Genomic DNA, 26,397 nt, shown 5'->3' with positions numbered 1-26,397 from the left:
GGGTTGTTAAAGCGTTGACATACGAAGCTAGTAGTTATTTGCGTATTTCAAAGTACATTGTAATTTAATATTTATATTTATAAAAGAATGTTAAATTATTAAACTGAGACATATCGTTTTGAAGAGCACTCCAGTCATGCAAAAGGGGTTACATATTGAACAAGATGGCAGCCACTCAAAATTTACTGACAAAATACGGTTTTAATACCTCAAAGTTCAAAGGTCTATATTTTAAAAACTGTCCGAGAAATATTTTCAAAAACAGCATTTTGCAATGACAAAATGAATAAAATTTCATAAAAATGTTACTTCATTAAACTTGAATATATAATTATGAAGAACACTTCGTAAATGTGAAATGAATTGCTATGAAGTCACGTGACACCATCGACGGCACAGTTTTGTCTGCAAATTTGTATAGACATTGTTATAAGTGACCAGTCCGGTAAGTATAGAAAGTCCCTGGCCAGACATTGTATTTGAAGAAAAATAAACATGAACATGTCATAGACAGACCTTTCACTAGAATTCATTTATAGTTATAATTTTAATAGATGAATATTATTTTTCCTGCAGAAATTCAGAAAAAATTAAAGCACATAAAAGGAAGAGTCGGCCACCAAGACCTCAAAACAAAGATGCAATTATTGCTTGGTTTCATGATGAAGAAAGAGAACGGAGTGCTGGTCTAGACCCTCAAACAAATAAACCTGCAGAATGGTTTCATGGTAAAAAAAAAAAAAAAAAAAATAACTTTTTACATATGAGGTATTGCATTTATACCTTTAATTCAGAAATTTTTATGATGGTTTTATTACTGTATAAATTGCAACAGGATAGGTTTTGCAAAAATAAAAAGTCACCTTTTAAATTTTAATAGCATAATTTGAGTGCACCATATCCTGAAATGGCAATTATTAATCTAAAATTTTTGTCCATTGTCAATAAAAAATGCATGCAAACATTTCTGAATTTACAGTTATCTATTTGTCCACTAGCCAAGTTCTTTCAAGACATTATTTTTGGGAACAAAAAATTCAAGTTTGGAATAATTTGAAATAAAACATGTTACTTCCAACAAATAAATAAGTGTAGATGGGTTCAATTTTTAGAAAGATGTATAAAATAAAATTGAGAATGGAAATGGGGAATGTGTCAAAGAGACAGCAACCCGACCAAAGAGCAGAAAACAGTCGAAGGCCACCAATTGGTCTTTTACACAGCGAGAAAATCCTGCACAAGGAGGTGGGCTTCAGCTGGCCCCTTAACAAAAATATAGTAGTTCAATGAAAATGGATGTTACACTTATCTCCAAAAAAATATATAAATGAACTAAAACTGAAAAAAATACAAGACTAACAAAGGCCAGAGGCTCCTGACTTGGGACAGGCGCAAAAATGTGACAAGAGTTAAACATATTTTGTGAGATCTCAATCCTCCCCTATACCTCTAGCCAATGTAGAATAAACAAACACACAGAAATATGCACAGTAAAATACAGTTTAAAAGAAGTCTGAGTCCTATGTCAGAATAAGCAATAAAAGAAACTAAGCAAAATGACAATGATACATAAATTAACAAAGGACTACTAGCAGTTACTGACATGCAAGCTCCAGACCTCAATTTAACTGATTGAAAGATTATGTCTTCATCATATGAAAATCAAGTGCAATCCCTCCCGTTAGAGGTTTAGTATCATACCATCATAAAATATATGAGAAGAACGTAACCCATATCATGCCAACAACTGGTTTTAGAATAAATGTGTTTATTTCCAATGCAAAGACCCTATAAGTGAATCAATATTAAAACCAAAATATACCATCTTTAATGACCTGACAACAGTATCCTAACTATATACACATAACATTTTCTAATAACTTAGTTATATCCACTTGTTCAACAACTGGCTGCTAAGCAAATAACAGTCAATTATACAAACAACTTGTAATTTTGCTTCCATATTTTTGTTGCTATCAGACTCTAGAAAATATATATAATATATTACTGACAGAATGAATTACACATGGCTGTGACAAACTGAAATATTTTTTTAATCATAATGTCTTTATACTTTTAGGTATTATTCCTAGAATGGATGCTGAGACTATGCTTATCAATGAACCCACCGGTAGTTACTTAGTCCGAGTTAGTGAGAGAGTATGGGGTTATACAATATCGTACAGAGCATCAGATAGATGTAAACACTTCCTTGTTGATACAACAGAGAATGGTTACCAGTTCTTTGGAACAAATCAAATCAAACATGCAACTTTAGCAGATCTTATCTTATATCATGTGGTAAGTAAAGTATTACAAAAAACAGAATTCATTAATTGATTACTTTATTTGAAATTAGAATACTTGCAAATGTATCATTTAATAAACTAGCAGAAAAAAGAAACTGTGTACCCGAAAAACTGTAAAAAAAAATTATGATAAAACCTAATGTTTCAAGATATGAGGTGTAAAAATCTTGTTTTCATAATGCAATTGAAGATATCTGGTGATAATCAACTCTGCACAACAGATTTTTGAATGATTCTTGAGCACATCCTCATTTTTTTCAAGTGCACAAAATTGTTTTGTGTCAGTCTTTTGTGGAATATGGTGTAAAACAATTGGTTATCTCTAATGAAAGAGGAAACTTGTTTGTATAAATGAGATATCTTTTTCGCACAGACATGAATAAATGAAAATTAGTGTCTATGCTCACAGACATTTAAAGTCTAGTGTTATACAGAACTTTGCTAACAGACAGTGGAGGTAGCTGGGCATTTTAATGTCATCCAACAGCACACTGGCGTGTAATTATGTACAAGGACATGGTTTATAAAGAGGAATTACAAACCTTCCAAAATTCTAAAAGCATAAACCTAAATGACCGTTTTTAAAAGTTTAATGACGATTTCATTCAAAAATAAGATGACCTCTACCGCGTTAGAAAGGTGACTGCTGAAATGAGTTAAATTATATAAAGAAAATGTTGGGAGGGTTTGAAAGTGACCATTAGAGACAGGTGACAGCTGAAAGGATGTAACCGTTAAAGCAGGTTTGAAAGGAGATGACCGGTAAGGCAGGTTTGACTGTATTGAGAAAGTTTCTTTTTTCCGATAGTACAATGTATATTTATGGAAAAGAAAGCTTAAATACGTAAAGAAGTAGTTTCGCAACACATAAAACAAGAAAATACACAGTCAAATTAATATGTATCACAATTTGATGAAAAAGAAAATAGAATCACAACTCTAAAACTGCATGTATAGAAATAATGTGATGTAGACTATGTGTTGACCTGTAAATATCTTTAGGCATGTGTGTCATTGGGTTGTCTCATTGACATATACCACACATCTCTTTTAATTCACTACTGTATAACTAGCCTGTCACATGTGGCAGTAGCGTTTGACTCCAATCTTATGTTGACTAGGATTGTCAGGTTTCCTGCCAAAAGTCTGTTGTTCTCTCTGTGCACTTTGGCTTCCTCCACCAATAAAACAGACCTAAATATAGCCAATACATGTAGTGTTGAAAGTGGTGAAAAACACCAACAATAAATTTATCAATTTTAATTCACAATTATATTTCTTTATTCTTATAACCAACAGCAAATATTTTCTGCTTTCAGAATAACCACATAACAGTAGCAGGTAAAGAGATGCTAATCAAACCAATTGGACAGATAAAATCACCACCTGATTATTACGATCTTTTTAAAAACAGAAGATCAGAGTCTACGTCATTGTAACACAGCATTATTTTTGTTAATACCTTTCAAATCAGACAACTCATGACATGTAATTTTTTTTTTTGAAGAGCATAATACATAACATGCATTAATTTTATATAGAGTTAAATGACAGATGATTATAGTTATTGGAATAAATTTAACAATGGAAGAAGAGTGATTTTTCAAGGTAACAGTACATCTGAATTTAGGTTACCAGTTTTAAACATCAGAATGATAATCTGATAAAAGATAAAGAAAAGATCTACTAATTTTCTTTTATACTTGTTCATTTTGTTTGAAAATTTATTATAGCTTTAAATTTGCCATTATATAATTTTTTTCATATATGGCTGATAAATTGTATTTCAAATTTCACATTGAAATCATGATTTTTGAAAAATCATCTGTGTGTATTACGCTGATTATGGAGTGTGTAGTTGATATTTTATGACAAAAACAAGGTCCGGGACATCAGGGTATATTGAATATATATATATAGCTTTACATGTTTTTGAGTTGTGTGATTTGAATGGTTTGTTTTAGGTTCGGTTAGTGCTATTATTTGCTTTATTATCATGTTACGGTTGTAAACTTTTATACAGTATATGCATTCCCATATTGGGGAAATCTTTTAGTTCGTTATGTGATAAATATATGCAACAGATATGCTATTTCATATTTGGATATCTATGCAAAATTCTGATACCTGTGCATTCTGATATATTTCATTGAAAGTTAATAATTTTTACTTGTACCATAAAGAAAAATGAGTGATGTTGGTTAGGGACTACTCTACTCAACTATAGCTGTTATCTAAGTTAAACATTTCTACTTTACCTGTTCCACTTATATAAAGGGATATTATTTTATTAATAGGTATCAGTGGAGAGTTTAATTTCAAACATTGCTTTGTTGTTCTTTTTTTTTTTGCTTTTTGGATGGAGTTTCTGACAGTTACTAGCTTATTAAATTTCTATGAATGACTTAGAATTAATGGTACACTTCACTATTCAAACTTTAGGTAATAAAATTGTGTAAATACCAGAAAAATGACATTAATGCAATTTCAACTACTTAATTCTTGCTTAGCATTAGTTTAGGATAAAGTTAACTAATTAAGGGATTTTTTATGCTACCCATACATTGGAAACTTATTAACTCTTATCATAGAATGTAATATTTTGTAAGAAGAAAATTGATATTTCTAACATACTGTATCATTATATTGTTCTGCAATCGAAAGGTAGTTTTGAGGCAATTATTTGTAATTTTTGAAACTTTTATTCCTAATATAATAAAAAAAAAAATGACAGTAAATAAACTCTGAATTTGATAAGTGGTTCTTATTTTGGTAACAACCCATATTACATTTTTACTGAGACTTGTAAAGGATTTTTTTATGATAAGAAAAATACCTTTCACACACACCTCCCCCCTTTTTATACGACCGCAAAAAAATTTTGTGGTCGTATATTGGTATGACGTTGGCGTCGTCGTTGTCGTCGTCGTCGTCTGGCGTCGTCGTCGTCGTCGTCCGGCGTCGTCGTCCGAATACATATTGGTTTTCGCACTCTAACTTTAGTTTAAGTGAATGGATCTTTTTGAAATTTGACCATAAGGTTAAATACCACAAAAGGAAGGTTGGGATTGATTTTGGGGGTTATGGTACCAACAGTTAAGGAATTAGGGGCCAAAAAGGGGCCAAAAATGAGCATTTTCTAGTTTCCAGACAATAACTGTGGAACGGTGTATGGATCTCTCTGAAATTATACTACAAGTTTCCATACCACAAAGGGATGGTTAGGATTTGCTTTGGGGGGTTATGGCTCAAACCGTTTAGGAATTAGGGGCAAAAAAGGGGGAAAAACAAGGTTGTCCTGGTTAATGGACAAATACTTTAGTACAAAACATAATTTAAAGCAGTGTAAGGGAGATAAATCAAATACATCATTGAAATTATCTCCCTTACACTGCTTTTAAATTATGTATAAAGTAATGGTTAATGAACAATAAAGATAATCTAAAACAGTGTAAGGGAGGTAATCCAAATACAACGTTTTGGTTACTTCCCTTACACTGCTTTTAAATTATGTTTAAAGAAATGCATATTTATAAAGGAAGACCAGTAAAAATATCTGCAAATGTTTTCATCTTTTTTTTTTACAAAAAAATCCATATGAAAGATTTGACACTATATTTTTATTAATTCTATTATAAAATAGATTAAGTTAGCACTATGGTAAATTTAAATGGGTAATTATGGTTGCCAACTCCATTGGAAATTTGAATTGAGATTATGACCATATCTTGAGGGAAAGAATTTTTTTGGGGGAAAAAGGGGGGGGGGATAAAAAGAAATTGTGGGGGGCCAATTTTTTCTCATTTCAGATTTCAGAAATTAAAAAGAATTATTCTTCAAATATTATTTTTTTTTCAAATTTCAAATATTGAAAAATTTCAAGAAGTAATCTTTAATTGCACAGTATGGCGCATTAGATTTGTAAAATCTTTGATCACATTTATTTATTTGTTATGCCGAATCTAACAGTGTATTTAGATTTTTAATTTTGGGTCCAGTTTTCAAATTGGTCTACATTAATGTCCAAAGGGTCCAAAATTAAACTTTGTTTGATTTTAGCAAAAATTGAATATATGAGGTTCTTTGATATGCTGAATCTAAACATGTATTTAGATTTTTGATTTTTGGCCCAGTTTTCAAGTTGGTCCAAATTGGGGTCCAAAATTAAACTTTGTTTGATTTCAACAAAAATTGAATATATGGGGTTCTTTGATATGCTGAATCTAACCATGTATTTAGATTTTTTATTTGTGGACCCCGTTATCTAATTAGTTCATATTGAGGTCAAAAGGGTCCAAAATTAAACTTTGTTTGATTTCATCTAAAATTGAATTATTGGGGTTCTTTGATATTCCAAATCTAACCGTGTATTTAGGTTTTTAATTTTGGGTCCTGTTTTTTAAATTGGTCTACATTGAGGTCCAAAGGGTCCAAAATTAAACTTAGTTTGATTTTGACAAAAATTGAATTCTTGGGGTTCTTTGATTTGCTGAATCTAAACATGTGTTTAGATTTTTGATTATGGGCCCAGTTTTCAAGTTGGTCCAAGATAGGGTCCAGTATTTAAACTTTGTTTGATTTCAACAAAAATTGAATATATGGGGTTCTTTGATATGCTGAATCTAAACATGTATTTAGATTTTTGATTATGGGCCCAGTTTTCAAGTTGGTCCAAATTGGGGTCCAAAATTAAAGTTTGTTTGATTTCAACAAAAATTGAATATATGAGGTTCTTTGATATGCTGAATCTAACCATGTATTTAGATTTTTTATTTGTAGGCCCCGCTATCAAATTGGTTCATATTGAGGTCAAAAGGGTCCAAAATTAAACTTTGTTTGATTTCATCGAAAATTGAATTATTGGGGTTCTTTGATATGCCAAATCTAACCGTATTTTTAATTTGGGTCCCGTTTTTTAAATTGGTCTTCATTGATGTCCAAAGGGTCCAAAATTAAACTTAGTTTGATTTTAACAAAAATTGAATTCTTGGGGTTCTTTGATATGCTGAATCTAAACATGTGTTTAGATTTTTGATTATGGGCCCAGTTTTCAAGTTGGTCCAAGTTGGGGTCCAAAATTAAACTTTTTTTGATTTCAACAAAAATTGAATATATGGGGTTCTTTGATATGCTGAATCTAACCATGAATTTAGATTTTTTATTTGTGGGCCCTGCTATTAAATTGCTTCATATTGAGGTCAAAAGGGTCCAAAATTAAACTTTGTTTGATTTCATCAAAAATTGAATTATTGGGATTCTTTGATATTCCAAATCTAACCGTGTATTTAAATTTTTAATTTTAAGTCCCGTTTTTTAAATTGGTCTACATTAAGGTCCAAAGGGTCCAAAATTAAACTTAGTTTGATTTAAGCAAAAATTGAATTCTTGGGGTTCTTTGATATGCTGAATCTAAACATGTGTTTAGATTTTTGATTATGGGCCCAGTTTTCAAGTTTGTCCAAGTTGGGGTCCAAAATTAAACTTTGTTTGATTTTAACAAAAATTGAATATATGGGGTTCTTTGATATGCTGAATCTAACCATGTATTTTGATTTTGGACATTGGACCATAATAGGTAAATTAAAAAAATTCAAGTTCTTAGACCACATTCTTTCTGTGTCAGAAACCTATGCTGTGTCAAATATTTAATAACAATCCAAATTCAGAGCTGTATCAAGCTTGAATGTTGTGTCCATACTTGCCCCAACTGTTCAGGGTTCGACCTCTGCGGTCGTATCAAGCTGCGCCCCAGCGAAGCATTTTATTTTGTACATGAAAATACACAAAATATTGTTATGATAAAATTTGATTGCTAAGACTATATTTAACTATGATCCAGATCAATGTGGCAAGCTTTGTTTTTATGTTAGTGTTTAATTTAATTTTGACATTAAATCATGAAAATTAAATTAGATTTTTTCTCTCAACTTGGAGGGTTGTCAGGCCCAATCTATATAAACCTTCATTTAAGATTCAATAATGCTGTTCAAAAATGCTTCATTTCACTTGTAGAAAATAGATATTTTTATATTAGTATTGTTAAAAGCATTTTATAAATTTGTAATGTACTTAATAATTTTGTATGATATTTTTTACTGTGCAATACAAATCTGAGTTAGTGATAGTATTATATATTTCTGTCAGGTTTTTGTAAAAGATTTTATTCACCTGTGTGTTATCATATATTGTACATGGTAAACAGGATTGACTGCCAGTCAGATTGTTTTTTTTAGATATTTGTAAGATTGAATAATGATATTTTATTGTCAGCTTCAAGTTTGACCTTGTTAGGAGAAAATATGCAGCTACTCTTAAGGTTCAAGGGACAGAAAATAGGCTATGTCACAGATTTTGGTAAAATTTTGGATACAACTTTAGCTCGTTGAACTATAACTGAAAATTGAAAAAATAGCAATTATCTCTTTTCTTTTCTCAAATATTGCTGATTGAATTCTTTCAAATTGGTGATCATTTGTATAGAGATCACATAAAAATGGTGAAAAGCATTCCTGAATTTGTCTTAAAATCATCAAATTAAAAATTTAAATGAAATCAAATTAAAAAATAATTCAAAGTGGTGTTCTAGGTGAAAAATACCACAAAACATCTAAGTAAGCGTAATGTCGTCATATTAGAACAATATTTAAGATGCCATCTTGATTTTAAAGCAATTTTGTACTGTATCTAACAATTTCAATCAAAGGATTGAATACTGGGATTGTTACTCCTGTACATGCTTATTGCATCATATTTAAAATAATGTCCATAAAAAATAGCTGATACGAGAATCTCACATTAAAAAACATTCATTTTATTGTACAGATTATTATTGTATTTCCATATTTGTAAATACATTATGAATTATTTGTACAAAATGCATTATGTATTTAAGGAAAAAAACAAAACAAATAATGAAGTTTAGTGTAAGGGCTATTTCTAGTGCCAAATAATGGCAGATAATTATTTAGTCAACTAATAGAAGTCATAGAAAAAAAAAACCACATAGATTTTTGTATATTTGCTTTAAGGAAACATTATTAACATTAGAGAAACATTCTTACATTCTAACTAACAAAAGATGTTTCTTAGGTTGCTTATATTATGTCAAGTCTAATAAATATTGAAAAAAATAAAGATTAAGGAAAATATGGAGAATCATACCCTTTGTTATTTTTGTAACACATTGAATGTGAAAATATTCATTTGTATTCTGAGCACCACTTACTGTAAATTCAGACAATTTTGCATGCATTTATTATTGCGATTTTTGAAGAATGGACTAAAACGTGAAATTAATTATTAAGATTTCAGGAACAACTGTCTTCAGATATATGTATCAGATATTAGTATGCAAGTTCTTGTTATCGCCTTACTCACCTAGTCGCATAATTTGCATTCATAAAACCTCACAAATCATTTCTGAATTTACAGTAACTCAATGTTGTTATCACAGGTTTGTGATTGACATGATTGAGTACAGTATAATTTCACTATACAAAAACTATTTGGGTCAATGAAATGACGGAAGCTTAGATCATTGATAAGCAGATTGTGATAAATATAAATACTAGTCTACAGCTCTTTTTATATAAAAAAAAACATACAAGAAAAACTGCATTATGTAAAATATTTAGTTTAGTATTTGGAAAAAGAAAAGACGCCAATTCCTAATCAGTGTATGTAATCAACATTTAAAAGTAGATTGTACTTAACCAAATTTTGAGGCATAAATAATTACCTCTGTTAATACTCTAGATGTATTACATATTTTTTTATATTCAAATGTACAAAATGAATTGATTTGCTGCAATATTTTATGTAAAAATTTGACAAAAGGTAGTTATATTAAAAAAAAAAATAGATACAGCAAATAATTATTTTCAGTTAAAACTTAGGTTGACAACATGTACATTTGTTTGTATGTAAATCATGTGGAACTATGATTATTCTTTTTTGTATGTTTTTTTAAAGAGTGATAGGCACTTGTCTCCAGAAAATATTTATTGTATTTGCTGTGTAAGGAATTTATCAATCGCAAGTTATATTGGAGTGTTGCTGATGAGTCCTTTGTAGACGAAACGTGTGTCTGGCGTTCAAAATTATAAGCCTATATATAGCTAGTATCACTATTTTTTTTTCTGTAGATATTACAATTAAGAAAAAAAAAATGATAAGATATTTCTAAAGTTAAAGATATATTTCATGTTTTGATAAAACATATCACTATAGTTGAAAAACAGAAAATCCTGAGACTGTGTTATATATATTAACTCAGTTTCTTGAAACCACTAAATCTACATTGTGATAATTTTACTTAAACCAACAACATGAAACTATAAAGGAACTCATCACTTCGGTATTCTTTCAACAATTAAGAATAAACTAATATAAGGGTTTTACATTTCAGTAATTGTTTCAGGATTTTTATAGTTTTCTCTTTGAGGAAAAGTTCTACCAACTTAGGGGCTTCATTGTTTTTAGTGCTATGTAATGAAAAAGGAGTGAATTATATCTTACCACTAATACTGTGGATTCATTTATATTTGTGGGTACCAATATTCGTGGATTGAGGAAAACTTACATTTTCGTGCCGTGGATATTTAATTTCGAGGTTTCGCCAAAGTTGGCATACAAGCCTATAGAAAATTAACAATTTGTTGAACATTTAAATTCGTGGTTCACCTGTTCCTACGAAATCAACAAAAATTGGTAGTCAACAAATAATAATGCATCCACAGTAAGCATAGGAATGTTTTAAAGCAGGATAAACATTTTAGTGACTAGTCTTTAAAAGATATACATGTATAAATGGCAGTGATTGAAAGATATCTTATTTAAATGTAAAACTCTTCTTGTTATGTATTATGTAAATATATTTTTTTAATGTATAGAAATAACCAAGAAATAGCATTAAGTTTGAAAACCATATTAATTTTAATCTAAAATTGCTAGAAATAATTTCACACACAAAATCAGACATAACAAAATTCTCTTTACTTGACATGTTCTTACCCCGGTACAAGACTTAGGACTCTCCATAAATCATTGTTTATAACATTAACCATTTAAGCATTATTGCCCGAAGCTTCAGTATACATCCACAATTTCAGATTTATAAGATCTCTTGCTCAAGTTGTATTTTGTTGCTTTGATTATTGGAGCTTAATTTATTTCTAACTATTTTCTTGTTTTGGATACTCTTGTTTGATCAGAATGATCTATTATCTTTTTTGTGACATATAGAAATTCACTAATTTTTAAAGAGATCAGACTTTTTATGCTGTTACAGCACGAAACTTGCATTCATATCAAAGAGTTAAAGAGCTTAATTTCGTCATGTTTTATTCTGCTAACTTTTTACTAAAAATAACAAGTAATGAATTAAATACACTATGTCAAGCTTTAAAATTTAACAGACATCAGTTCAGGAAATGTTATTTGATAGATCAGACACATGGTCAATGATATTTATTTGTCATGCATTCATGCCAGTATTATAGTGTAAATTCGTAATGATAGAGAATATGACAAAAAGACAGTAACCCAACAGCAGCTTTTAAAAAAACTGTAGTCAAGTGTAGTCAGAGCAACATTTATCATAATAGAGTGGAAATATTTTTTACGTTGTTAAGGAAGGCTGCATGTTAAACAGCTGTTGTATTTTTTCTAATTTGTTTTGGAAAGATATGTATATGTTAATACTTTAATTTGAATTGTTTCAAAGAATTTTACAGGAAGACTGATTTTGTTGAAAGAAATTCATTGGTTGTATGGATACAACTCTGCTCACTGTGTTCAAAATAACTATATATCAATATAAAGTTATAAATAAACTCATATTTATTTATACATGGTTTTCATTTTTTTTTCGTAATTCTAGTCATGACCTGCCCCTTCATTGGGATGTGGATGGTGATTTTATTGCACAAGATTTTCTTTCATTTTTGTGTACACTTGTCTTTGCTTTGTATTGCCTTTGTTTTTCTCTGAATGAGTTGGAACAACTGTTTTTTGGCTGTTTATTCCAAATGGTATCAGCTATATAATACAGTGTTATGGTAATAGTCATAAATCATCAAGGCCTTAAATTTCAATATTAAGGCCCTTTTCTAAGATTCTGTAAGCTAAAGGTCAACTACATTTGTTGTATGGAATGATTGTAAGGTGTATATATCCGTCATCTGACCTTGACCTCATTTTCATGGTTTGGTCTGTTTCTTGTATATTATAGGCAATAGGTCAACTATATTTTGTGTATAATGATTATAAGGTGTACATGTCTGTCTGAATTGTTTTTTCTGACCGTGACCTCATTTTAATGGAACTGATAATGTTAAGTTTATGTGATACTTGTAGTAAAACTTTATCTTTAGGACTATCAACATAAATCATGAATTGTAAACAGGCAAGACATTTCATCGTGTACTCTTGTTCAGTCTATGGGAGATTGATGATTATAAGTTCCTCTTCAGCAGATCATTGTATGAGGTTGATTTGGGACCAACATGGTGGCAATTAATGTCACATGGTTCTCATTGAATCAGATTTAAATCATCTTCTCTAAAACTATGTAATCCTTTTTAACCAAACTAGGCATGAATGGAGCTTTGAAGGTTCTCTAAAAATTATCTTTATTTCTGTTGGTTAATTGAAAAAAATGGCTGCCAGAGCTGGTCTTTAATTCTGATTGTCCAGTATAAAAAAATCCTTTTTACTCATTTTGTACAAAAAGATTTTAAATCAATTTTGAATCTTCAGTTGGTTTTGAGACTATTTTATTTGACAAAAACACAGAACAACTGGGTAAAGCTGGGCATGGGAATCCTTTTATCAAATTGTTTATCCTTTTAGCATTGAACCAAAAACCATGCTTTTCAAACAGAAACATAATTTAGTGATTGTTGAGCACTCACAAATAGGTTTGACTCTGCCACATTCTACATGTGCCGTGTCCTAAGACAGGAGGCAGTAATTCAGTGGTTGTCTTTGGTTGCTATCAGTCATGTTTTTTTTTTGGTCATGAATCAGACCGTTGGTTTCTAACTTTGAATTGTTTCACATTTTTGTTATTTTGGGGCTTTTTATAGCGGATTATATTGTATGGATTTTGCTCATTGTTAAAGGCATACAGTGATCTGTAGTTGCTTAATCCACTTCATTTGGACTCTGTTGGATAGTTGTCTCATTGGCAATCATACCACATCTTATTTTATATTAAATACCAATTGAGCAATACAGGCTCCTTTGAACTTCTGTTTGAATCTTTATTATAGTTTCACCCTTTGATCATTTTGACAAAAGCAGTCCTGTATGCTAGTAATCTGATTCATAACAAATCTATCTCTCTATGAATAATCTATGCCATGTCTGTTCCAGAATAGCTACGAATGAAACAAACAATATACAAGACAAACACCTGGTAATAACTTATTCTGGCTCTTTGGGAATAGACAGCAAAAACGCTTCTGAAATAAAAGAACCTCATTAAAGATATCAGGATTAAAATTGAGTATGCCAGACAACATTTCATCTACAAAAGACTTATCAGTGATGCTTGAAACAAAAAAGTGAAAAGACCAAATAAAGTACGAAGTTGAAGAGCATTGAGGACCCAAAATTCCAAAAGATTTTGCCAAATACAGCTAAGGAATGACATTAACTGAGAATTATCATGAGTTAGTAAACATGAGGTATAAGCCAGTCTAAATACAACAAAAATGGATGTTCAGTTTTTATTCTTTCTTCAATTGAGAAAGCACCCAATATTGTGAAAACATGAGTTTTTTCCTCATTTCAACAAAACAACATTTTATATAAACATGTGATATTTTGTGAACAATTATTTTCTAAAGAAATGAAACAAATAACAATATGTTCATGCAAAATGAGTAGTCGGTTCATTTAAAAATGATACTCAATATCTTCACATATTCATACAATTGGCACATACAATAAAATATCTATAAAATTCATTCACTCCCACAAATCATAAAAACTGGTAAACAATAAGGGTTTCTTGGCAACAAAATGAAACATGAAAAATATAGCCAAGTGGTCAAATTTTTAAAACAAAAAACTTGAATGTCTCTGTGTACTCTTTAATATTCAAACATGTTAAAATGATTGATTGATTGTTTCAATGTTCAAAGACTATAAAGAATGAGATTACAAGTAAAAATGACAACAATCCAAATTGAATCATAAATTCTCAAATTAATTCATGCACTTTTTCATTACTTTTATCATTTTCCTATCAAATGCAGCATATACATATGTAGCGATAGTAATATAATAGTTATCTTTTAAAAACAAAGATGACAACACGTATCTTATCATAATTCAAGATTCTGAACAATATTTAAATCATTGATCATTAATATAATATAATAATACAGTCACATAGGGTTTAACAATCTCACACACAGTCTTCTTTCATACATAAAATCACAGAAAGTTCAGCTTACAGTACACACTTATTTTGTATACAAATGACCAACCGGGGTATTTTGTTACATAAATTGGCTATTTTTAATAATATTACATTTGCTATTTATAATAAATAGTATCTGTTAAATGCATACAAAACACCTTATTGAAGACTCTATTGAACTAAACATCCAACTAAAGACATCTAGACTATGTTGGTTTAATTTTGGTTTGGTATCGTATGCTATTTTTCAACATTAAAACAAAACTGAGCATATTTTTTCATATAAAAGTTAACATGAGTAAAATATGTAATACTGATTTATTTTGATACTGATAATACTGTAAGCCTTATTCATAGATATTATACATATCTCTAGGTTTCCAAATCATAAAAATAGCAATTTGATGTACAATTAACAAAAATTTCAAATCATGAAATGACTAAAAATCTAGCATGAATAAATAAATGATGACAAAGAGGAACAATGGGATTTAGATTTGTTTTTATATAATAATGAAAACATACACATCCACATCCTCGTAAAAGGAACTTCTATGAAAAAAGTTAAGTAATTTAAATGGAAACAAATATTTTTTGAGCTAATCCAGGAATAAATCATATACCAGATAGTCATTTTTAATTTGATAGTTACTTGTATAAATCATTCCTTCATATCACCCATACTCAGTGAGAGGAGGAATACAATGAAATAGGATACAAAGTCAAAGATGGTGTCACAAGGTACAATAGTAAATTATTCTTCTGAAGTTTTTAATGGATGATCAAATAGGCATAAAATATTTCATTCTGTTTTATTCAGCTATTATCACCCTTGTAAACATTTTTTTAGTATGTATATACATGTATATGTAAAAGTACATGATTGTGATAAAATCAATTATTAAGAAGCTTTCTTTTTGAAATCTATCTGAGAATAGATCATTTTTGGAAAATGCAGATTGAAAGATAAGTAAAAGAAATCCTAAAGATAATGCCATTTGCCTTTTATCCAAAAATGATATTTGAGTCTAATATATATAAAGTGCTAATAGAAATGCAACACCTAAGTGTATTTTCCATCAAATATAAATTCAAACAAACCCATCTTCGTAGGAAGTTGTTTAACAACTGTAAGATTTTGCATATGAATACAGAACAATTCTGACAATTTTCATAGCTTTTCCAATATGAAATCCTAACATTCATCAATTCCTTAATATTATCCCCCCCCCCCCTCCCGCCCCTTTTTTTTACATAAAAATTTGCATTTTGAACAGCAAATTTGAACCATTATTGAGCTGTCTTACAAATTTATCAAAAATTGAAAGTTTTATCATTTATCCTTTGGGCTTGGTGCATGTGATTACAAGAACTGTTTTGTATTGTCATACAAAAGGAATCCAAAAGTAGACTTCGGATAAATTTTGTTGCATTTCTACTGGTGCTCAGCAGATGTTTTTTTAACCATTCATATATAAAACTTGGTGAACAGTTTTTTTTTATCATGAACATTATAAATATTGCAATAAGTTATTACAAAATTTATTAGAATTGCACATATACATTCAGTTAGTAACAGAACTCTATTTACATTTAATAAATATTAGGCAATGTACAATGCACTATCAAGGATGTATATTACTTTATAAATCCTTTGCACTATCTAATAAAAAAAAACATTGTTAAACAATTGCATAACACATACATATATAAAGTCTACCTCCTTATCAAATAAATTACTGTGCATTTATTTATGTTGATTAAATTTTTTGGGGTAAATTCACAATATCATACATCCCATAATGTATGAGGCATGAATTTCGATTCAAAGTCAATGACTTAATTTCAAATGGAGGCAGGGCATAAAAATATATTCAGTTGACAGAATTGTCAAAACCATTTTCCTATCATGAATTTTGTAATAAATATGATTTTTCTGCATATCTGTCTGAATGAAATACTTAACACATATCATTAACCAATGATGAAGGCAATGGATATGACTGATAAATGTGTTACATAAATATAAACAAAGACAATAGTATCTTATTGATAGGAAATGTTGACAATAACAGGCCCTTAAGGATGTTAGCTGGTCAGTTTCAAAATAACAAGCTTTTTAAAAGACTGTAATAAATAAACATAAATAAAGAAATTAAAAAAGCAGGAAAAATAAAATGTTGATGTCATTAATTTTGAGATGTATGCCATTGAAAATTTGGTTGGAACTGATTCTTTAGATTATCATACTTTCAACTTTGGCACATTTTTCTTTCAAGAACTATGAAAAATAACAAGATTTTATATTTTTAAAAATTGCTTTTTAAACTAAATGTAAAAAAATTATGAAAAGAAAAGTAGGTATTAGCAAAATTTTTATTGGCACTATATGGATAAAACAAGAGGATTCTGAATATCTGACAAAAAGTCAAAATCAAGAGTAGCGAACATCCTTAAATAAACCTCTTGAGAAGATATGAATAATTAAGATTGATATGGAATATGATATGGGATTTGATATGGAAAAAAACACTCAATATTCTGTACATAGAATATCAAAATAAAGTGCAAATATTAATATTTGAACAATTTACAAATAATACTGAAAATGCTCTTCCTATTTCATAATGAAATTGAAAATGCAGAATACTTTTTTATGCTTTTTAAATTTCAAAATGCATAAAGCTTTACATGTAAAAATAAATGCAAACTTAAAAAGAAGACGGAGTATACTTGGCACATATACAATTATCACATGAATTAGTACTTATCAGGTATTAAAAATATCTGACCTTATATAAATCGGTAGATATCATTTACAATAATAATCCTGTAATAATTCAATAATTTTACCGATATAATTTTGTTTTTATTTACTTTGCATGAACATAGTTAGAAAGTAAATAAAGACAACGATTCCTGTATAAACAGTCAGACGTGAAACTGTCAGAATGAGATCTTCAAAAATTCAAATTATCCCACATTTCTAAATATAGATTTGCCCCCATTTTAAACTGCTTCTCTGCACCTTTACTTTCACATTTTCAGAAAAACAAATAAACTGAGTCAAAAATTTGAATTACTTTTTTTGAAATATGAATTGACATCTGTTTGAGAACGTATGATGTTCTTGATGTTTTTCTGTCATTAGAATAGATGACATACTGAATCAAAATGTTCTGGCTGATGATAACTGATGACATGTCTCATCAGGCTCACTTTTTGTATTCTTTTATAGACAGTATAATATGTTATATACTGTGAACAAAAAGCTTTTGCTGACCAATCACTGATATAATGAAGTTTATCCCTGAGGTCAGATTTGGTTTTGATTGCTGCTCATCATCATACGATAGGAAGATTGTCATCTTTGTCATTTCCATTACCATTAGTGTCCGCCTACAAAATAAAAACAAAAAAAATATAAAAATAATCGTATCAATTATATCCGTGTCAAAAACAACTGAAAATAAGTTTGATTGTAGACAGATTTATTAAAAAAATTTAAACTTGCTCCGATTCCCACATTTGCATGACTACTATGTTAAATTGTACTATAGTGTTGTTATAATTTCAATAATAGATAAACTAAGTGTTTGATTTCAATATTTTTCTTCTCAGTATTACTATCACATGTATTCCAAAAATATAAAATATTTTTATGTACATTTTCTACATTTTAAATGTTTGTCCATTCTACAATGAAAATCATCCATTTAAAATTTCATTCAAATATGGATTTTGCTATTGTTATTCAAAACATAATTAATTCAGGTACACAAACATTAGAAAATAGTAAATATATCATTTATTCTTTTTTGTATCAGTTATCAACATGCAAGGATATTTTGGATATTGTTAAGACCTGAGGTAATTGGATTTCAAAATGGAGAAGAGGGTGAAATATCACTTAGGTTTGTACATAACTTATTTTGTAAATCATGCAATAAATTGAATTATCAACTACAATTAGTCTTTTTTTATGTTTTAATTGATAAAATTTGGTCAAAGAAGTTTTGAAAAAAACATGCAGTATAGTAGTTATTAAAACTATTAGTTTTCAAATGGCACTGTGTAAAATATGGTAATGTTACCCAATATACATAAAAAAAGGGCAAAACATATGTTCAAATTGCAGTAACTGTCTTTTGCAGTTTGACTTTTTATGTAATAATGCTTTTATATATACATTCTCTGTGACCACTACACAACTATTTACATGACAGTGTAATTTCTTCATTCTTTTATAGAAATATTTAGCAAATGGCCTTTAAAAAGACTGATTTTAAATTGAAATTAGCAGAACAATGTCTTTATCTCCCTTTTTTCCCCATCTGATGAAAAAACAAACAATATTATTTAAAAAGTATATGTATGTAAAATGTGTGTAAAATCAGTGGAAACATCTTTAAAATTATCGTTAAAGCCTCATTTCTTTAAAAATCTTAAGTTACTATCAGTACAATGCATGAAAGCTTAAACATCATCTGAAAACCACATATTCACCCTTCAAAACACACACACACACAAATGTGATTTTTTTCATGGGGGAAAAATGAACAACAAATGTGAAAATAAAAAAAATATATAAAGGTATCCTGCCTTTTATCATTGAATGTAATGCTACTTAATTATTAGATCCTAACTCATAGCAAACTAACATAATAATTCAGAAAGCTCACATTTTATATTTATAAATATTCACATATAAATTTATCCTTTTTTAAAAATATTCAAGGGGCATTTCTCTGAGAACAGCAATTATGGCATCAGAGAAAATTGAACTTGATCTGCATTTTCCCAAAAAATTTAAGAGCATCAAAAATCTGGTGACATTGCATATTTACTGTTCTTTTAATGATATTAAGCAGATACGAATACGAATATGAATACTTTATTAAATCCAATTTTAAAAAGGATCCGTTTCCGAGCATATACATATATATATATATGTAGTATTAATTATACAGTAATTTTAACGATATATTACATTGAAAATAAATGAATGAATAAATAACTATCCTCCATACAAGATGGTGTTTTAGAAAAAAAATAAAGATAAGCTCAGCTTACTATATTAAACACAATATGAAACACTTTCCTGGATTATTGGTTGCGGAATAAAGTTTAAACAATCTATTTTCCAGCTGACAGAGCATGTCTGCATGGTCATTTATTTCAAAGTAAATCACATAAAAATTGTATGAAAGTCACAGAGAACTATACAAGAGCTCTTGGTAAAGGTGGAGGGAACAGTTTGTATACCAGTACCTTTTATGTCCCTTTATAGCATCTGAAGTAAAACATTACACTAACATCCATTTTGGAGAAAAAAAACAAATAATATTAATATCATTTTTTTGTTTATTTTGTTTTAAAGAATAATTCAAAATTGTAAATGATTTTCTACATTTCTAAAGTTTAAGTAATATTTCTCTGAAAACAATTTGTGATAGTATTCAGTTCTTTCATGTAAAAATTACCTTGTCATGATGACATGCTTGAACTTTAAATTAAATTTCATTTCATCTAATATTAAAGATGTAATGAAATCAAAAGACAGGCTATCATATTATATATGTGGGCAATATTTCCCTTTCATTTGTTAGCTGGCACCATTTTTTAACAAAATTATATTACATCAAAAGGTCCTGTATCAATAAAAATTTAAGAGAATGCAAGAAAATCACTGATGTATCATAAAATATGACAAATAATTTTTTATTGTTGAATTCTTAAATACTGAATTCACTTTAGAAATACAATTCAATATCCTTTCCCTTCCTAGGGAGAACTGGTTTGCTGTAAACAATATAGAGCAATGGTTTCCAAACTTTATTCAATTCACTATTAATTTGCATAAAACATAGGGTTTGTACAGTCTTATTACTTCTGACACAATTGTAATCCAGTTCAAGCATAAAGCTCAGGGAATAATTGCAAATGATAGTTAAATATTATCATTATTTTCTTCTTGTAGCTTTGAATAGCTGTGAGCTAATACTGATACTTACATTTGCAAAAGGAAAGGGATCTATATTTGTTATGTGAGGTATTTGAGCTATGGTTGTTCTTTGTTTAGTCTGCAGAGGTTTTGTTTTTGTAGGATGAGCTGAAAAAGAAAAAATGTCAAAATTCATTACCACAATGAATGAGAAATCACAATGACAACAATATCAAACTGAAACAAGCTCTAAAATAGTTTTTTGAAATCATTCATTTAAAATTTTTTATCAAGATAACAGAAAAATAAATATTTGTTTAGTTATAAGGTGATGTGCAACAATTAATTTAAAATATATGCATTGATGCCTTAATCAATGTATTTTTCAGCAATTCAAACTTTGTTGTGTAGTCATCTGTTCTCGATAGTAATCAGTTCTCGATAACAATGCGTGTGGTTAAAATAGACGTATTTCGAGAAATCGCACATGTTTTCTATTTGTCGGGATTTCAAGGACAGAACAAAAACTCAATTCAAGAAAGCAATAATTTCACCATTTCAAGTTTTCAGACATGGTACAACAGTAGAAATAATATTTTCCGATTTTAACCTACTTTTCCTTATTCCCAAAACTACCCCAACTTCATCCCCTCGGTTCATAAATAGCACGTTTTTAAATGTAAACAAAACTTAGCCCGAAAAGAAGGTCAATTCCACATACGTAATACACAACCGTTAGATGTGGTGTGACGTCGCTAAGGAAAATAAATTGCTTCACTGAGCGCAGCTGGATACGACTGCAGATGTCCAACCCTGAAAAGTTGGGGCCAAAATGGACACAATATTCACGCTTGATACAGGTCTGAATTTGGATTGTAATTAAATTTTTACACATAATAGGTTTCTGACACAGAATAACTGTAGTCAAAGAACTTCAAATTGGTTATATGATTTGAATTTATATTCAATTTTTTGATTTTGTGCAATAAACTATGCGAATTGACCCCCCCCCCCCCAAAAAAAAAAAAATTTTACCCCATTTTTTTGCGTTTGTGCAATTCACTATGCTGTTGAATATTAACCCCCCAAAAAAAATATAATTTCTGAAATCTGAAATGAGAAAAATTGTCCCCCTCCAATTTTTTTCACCTCCCCCTTTCCCTTACTGTGGATTCATTTATTTTCGTGGGTATCAATTTTCGTGGATAGAGAAAAAAAGACGTTTTGTGGTATACGTAAATTCGTGGATCGCTGATTACAAAAAAAAAAAAAAAAATCAGATACGTAATTCGTGGATTTCTTTTTGATTTTGGAGATCATATAACCTCCTTGGTTTGATCAATAATAAAACAAACAAAAAGAAGGAATTCATTGAAAAAGTTTTGAAAATGTCAAAATCCTCGATTGGTCATTCTAAGTTATAGTGTTCATTGAAAACTTCTATTACAATAATGGACAGAGACAACTCATTATTTGTTTGTTTTACAATTTATAAATTCTTGTCGGAATTATATAAGGCATTCAAAACTCTATGATTGAAAGCTCATATCCCTAATCACGATATAATAAACAGTCGATCATATAAGTTAAAGGTGTGAAAATAAATGTTACTATCATAAACAATATTACCTACGGGCAATATCCTGGTACTTAATCCTATTTATTTTGAATCACCAGTAAACCAAACCATGACACGGTAATTAAAAACTTGCAGTTATTTTCCATGAACAGTTTTAATCAATTTTAAAAAGTAAATCATCACTGATATTCGATATTTTTATTATTGATTTAATCAAAATACTTGTATCTTCTTTCAATAAAAACATGTGTTATGTTACAATGTTTATCGCTAGTCAACACTCTACTAGAACTGCATAACATAACCAGAAATAAACATCCGAATCCATACACATTTCGCGGGATTATTCTTTGTTGAATTCTTAAATTCGTGGTTTGCTGTGACCCACGAAACCCACTAAAATTGGTATACCACGAATAAAAATGAATCCACAGTATTCCAAAAAATAATTCTTTCCCTCAAGTTATGGTCAGTATCTCAGACAATCATCATTTCTTAATACATAATTACAAGCAGTGTAAGGAAGGTAATCAAACATTGTTATTTAAATTGATTTGGATTTTGATTTGGATTACCTCCCTTACACTGCTTTAAAATTGTCTCAATTGTCCTTTAACCAGAAAAACCCTTGTTTTTACCCTTTTTTGCCCCTAATTCCTAAATGGTTTGAGCCATAACCCCCCAAAATCAATCCTTACCATCCCTTTGTAGTATGGAAACTTGTGGTATAATTTCAGAGAGATTCATACACTTTAACACAAGTTATTGTCTGGAAACTACAAAAATGCTTATTTGGGCCCCTTTTTTGGCCCCTAATTCCTAAACAGTTGGGACCATAACCCCCAAAATCAATCCCAACCTTCCTTTAGTGGTTATAAACCTTGTGTTAAAATTTTATTGATTTCTATTTACTTATACTAAAGTTATTATCCGGAAAGCATCTGTCTTCGGACGACGCTGGCGACGACGATGACAACGTGATACCAATATACGACCAAAAAATTTTTAATTTTTTGCGATCGTATAAAAATCTATGGAACGCAGTTTGTGGCATATCTTATGAACTTTTAAATTTAATTCAATTCAATTATCGGTAAAGTAAATATTGTTACTGTGACAGTAAAATATTAATAACAGCTGTGACAACATCTTATAACATATTAGAATTGGTTCAATAATTTAAAACCATCTAAAATATATTAAAGATTAATATTCAATGCATATTTTTGTCCTTGAGTGAAAATTCCTAGGATATCTGTTAAAGATGCCTAAATTGATTGATAAGGCTTAAATTCATAAAAAATTATTTGTTTCTAGAGACAAATGATACTTAATTGATATTTTTCTTCAATTTGCGTTATTTTAAATCCTCTATTAATATCAAACATGCATACCATACTATACTTTTCACAACTATGGAGAACTGATGACGTATTGCACATAGTGTCAAAATTGAGCACAACAAAAGATGTTTTGATTTTTCTTGATTTACGCAAGAAAAAATCGTGAAGATAAGGGGAAATAAATACAAGTATCTAATAAACTAACACAATCAACTTTGACTACATTTATTTGGAGAACTGGCCCTACAGTGAAAAAGTTTATTACACTATCGAGAACCGATAACACTAGGATACTGTAACTTGGTATCAAACTAAACATGTGTAACAGTATAAGATCAATTTTCCCAGTACTTTTTGGTCTCATTTCACAGATAAGACAAAAAAATTCAATGTAAATCAGATCATTTACTCAAAACCTGTATAATACTGGTTTTATGCAGATAGAATCAATCAACGAAATCAGTCTTCCTGTTGCTGCCTTCCCTTGTTTCACTTTTTCAGCTGGCATTCATTTCAATCATTGTACATTCTAAGCTACAAATCTCCAACAAAGGTTAAATCAAGGGTCTCATGAACTCAAATTTGCAAGCCAATGAGCCAATAATACATCAGCGATATTTATTAGTTTAGATTAACAAAATTGAACCAAACTGACTGATAATAGCTAAATTTTATTTCAATATTCCAGAATTATAAATGTACATCTAAATTGAAGCTAATGCATCTTTAAAATGCATGAAACAGCTTGGTACAGACCAAAACATCATCATACAGTCAATCTTCATTCATTCCGTAAATCCTAATCTTTAACTCGAGGCTATAAAGAGCCTGTGTCGCTCACCTGCATCTTCAACAATAGCCATTTTTTAGTAAAAATCATCATGAAAGGGCAATAACTCTATAAAGAGTTAACTGACAATTTCATTCATGTTGACATATTTGTAGATCTTGTCTTGCTGATAATTTAAGCTATATAAAGTTTCTATTTTATCTATTATAGATTTAAAAATAAAAGGCAAAAATGGAAATAAAATCGTCATTTAAGGGAAATAACTTCAATAAGGAGTCAACTTACAATTTTAGGCATGTTTGACTTCTTTGTAGATCTGGACTTGGTGATTATTTTTGCTATCAAAAGTTTCTTTCTATCTATTGTAGTTTTTAAGATATAAGGCAAAAACACAAAAAAGGTTAAAATCGTCATTAAAGAGCAATAACTCCAATAAGGAGTCCTCTGATGATTTCAGCCTTGTTGACTTATATGTAGAAATTTGACTTTTAAGGGCTCTAACTCCTAAAAAAGTCATCTGACAATTTTGACATAAATAGACAGCAGGTAGATCTTAACATTTCTGCCCATGTCAGATTTCTCTACTCAAAGCGGTTTTCAAGATAATAGACAAAACTTGCATTTTACTCCTATGTTCTATTTTTAGCCATGTCGGCCATCTTGGTTGACAGGCAGTGTCATTGGACAAATTTTTTAAAATATATTTCCCAATAATGATTGTAGCCAAGCTTGGTTAAATTTGGACAAGAAGTTTCAAAGTAGAACATTTTTGTTTAAAATTTTACGGACAACAACGACGACTGACGACAGATGCCAAGCGATGAGTAAAGCTCACTTGGCCTTTAGGCCATGTGAGCTAAAAATGTATACAAATCAACACTATACCTTCAGCACCTCTAACTTCAGGAAAACTAAGACCTTCTTTTTCTCTTTTCTCCGGACTTTTTGATTTGAGTTTATCATGAAGAAAACTTTTCTCTGATTGAAATGGCTGTGGACTTAAAGTACTACTGTGGTGATTTGTTAGGTTTTTCTTTTGCATGTGGGAAGGAGTCTTCTTCACCATCTTGTCACTGACCCTGAAAATATATTGACAATCATTTTTTTTAAATGCTGTAGTTCAACTGCAATAAAACTAATAGAAATGAAAACATCAATGTTTGGGTTTTTAAGTAAAAACACTAAACTGTCAAATAGATTGAAATTTCATTACTCATTACATCAAGACATGTTAAAGAACCAAATTATCAAAGCTGAAAAATAGAAGTAAAATATCATGCAAATTAAAAAAAAACAAGATCATGCATTCAAAAAATACTTTTTGCATAAAATGAATGCAAACTTTTCCATGTTTCAAATTAAGATTAATACCGGTAAGTTAAAAAAACAAAACAATTAATGTACTTTCAAATTAAATCACATTTGTAGCAAAACTGATAATAAATGCAAGTTTCACACTGGCCAAGAAGATATACTTGCAGAAAATGCAATTTGTTTTAGTAATACTTTGGATATATCAAAGTGAAATAATAAGCAATTTATCTAATAAAGGTTTTGAGTATACATCAATTAATTTTGACACACAAATGATGTCATAAAAGCAAATTAAAATAAAGTGTAAATTTATTACAAAGTAGTTTAACAAACAATCAGCATCTTTAAAGATTGATATATATAAATGTCTCCTCAACACGTTGAGTTAACCACAGTGGAGAGCTCTAAATTACAATCATCTATTTTTTAAGCAGAGAAAGCAATTAGTTTAGATGAGAAGCAGACATTTTACTCAAACAAAAGAGCATAATAAAACTAAGTCTGATCCATAAAAGGTATAATAACTTTTTGTAAGCGTCAATGAAGAATTTCTATGACTAATTTAAAAAGCAAATTATGATGTAATACCCATGTTAACAAATACATTCGGCTGTAAAATATACAATTCATCAATCTTTTATGTCTCTTCAAGTCCTGAGTATTCAATATTTATTTGAATAACCCCCAT

The 26,397-nt window shown here is 29.4% G+C and overlaps 2 protein-coding genes across 23 annotated transcripts in view; one reads left to right on the top strand and one right to left on the bottom strand.

The window, feature by feature from the left end:
- Window positions 1-5,009, top strand: part of LOC127708098 (SH2 domain-containing protein 4B-like) — a 46,018-nt gene extending 41,009 nt beyond the window's left edge. For all 4 annotated transcript variants that reach the window (XM_052212947.1, XM_052212949.1, XM_052212950.1 and 1 more), the window contains 3 exons: window positions 577-728; window positions 2,081-2,301; window positions 3,629-5,009. In XM_052212947.1, the coding sequence (XP_052068907.1) occupies window positions 577-728; window positions 2,081-2,301; window positions 3,629-3,748 (493 nt within the window). In that variant the 3' untranslated portion in view covers window positions 3,749-5,009. The remainder of the gene's footprint in view (window positions 1-576; window positions 729-2,080; window positions 2,302-3,628) is intronic.
- Window positions 5,010-14,027: 9,018 nt separating this feature from the next.
- The window catches only part of LOC127708097 (cyclin-dependent kinase-like 4), a 41,678-nt gene continuing 29,308 nt past the window's right edge, over window positions 14,028-26,397 (bottom strand). For 18 of the 19 annotated variants that reach the window (XM_052212927.1, XM_052212926.1, XM_052212928.1 and 15 more), the window contains 3 exons: window positions 25,281-25,474; window positions 20,754-20,851; window positions 14,028-18,138 (listed from right to left, as the gene is read on the bottom strand). In XM_052212927.1, coding sequence (XP_052068887.1) covers window positions 18,085-18,138; window positions 20,754-20,851; window positions 25,281-25,474 — 346 coding nt within the window. In that variant the 3' untranslated portion in view covers window positions 14,028-18,084. Of the gene's footprint in view, window positions 18,139-18,676; window positions 20,033-20,753; window positions 20,852-25,280; window positions 25,475-26,397 lie in introns of those variants that run through there. The other variant, XM_052212931.1, reaches the window with a different exon arrangement.

The sequence above is a fragment of the Mytilus californianus genome, unplaced genomic scaffold (assembly GCF_021869535.1).
Source record: "Mytilus californianus isolate M0D057914Y unplaced genomic scaffold, xbMytCali1.0.p SCAF_7, whole genome shotgun sequence".
Taxonomy (NCBI): Eukaryota; Metazoa; Mollusca; class Bivalvia; order Mytilida; family Mytilidae; genus Mytilus; species Mytilus californianus.
Note: the sequence above shows the minus strand (reverse complement) of the source record. Positions and strands in the feature narration are given on the sequence as shown.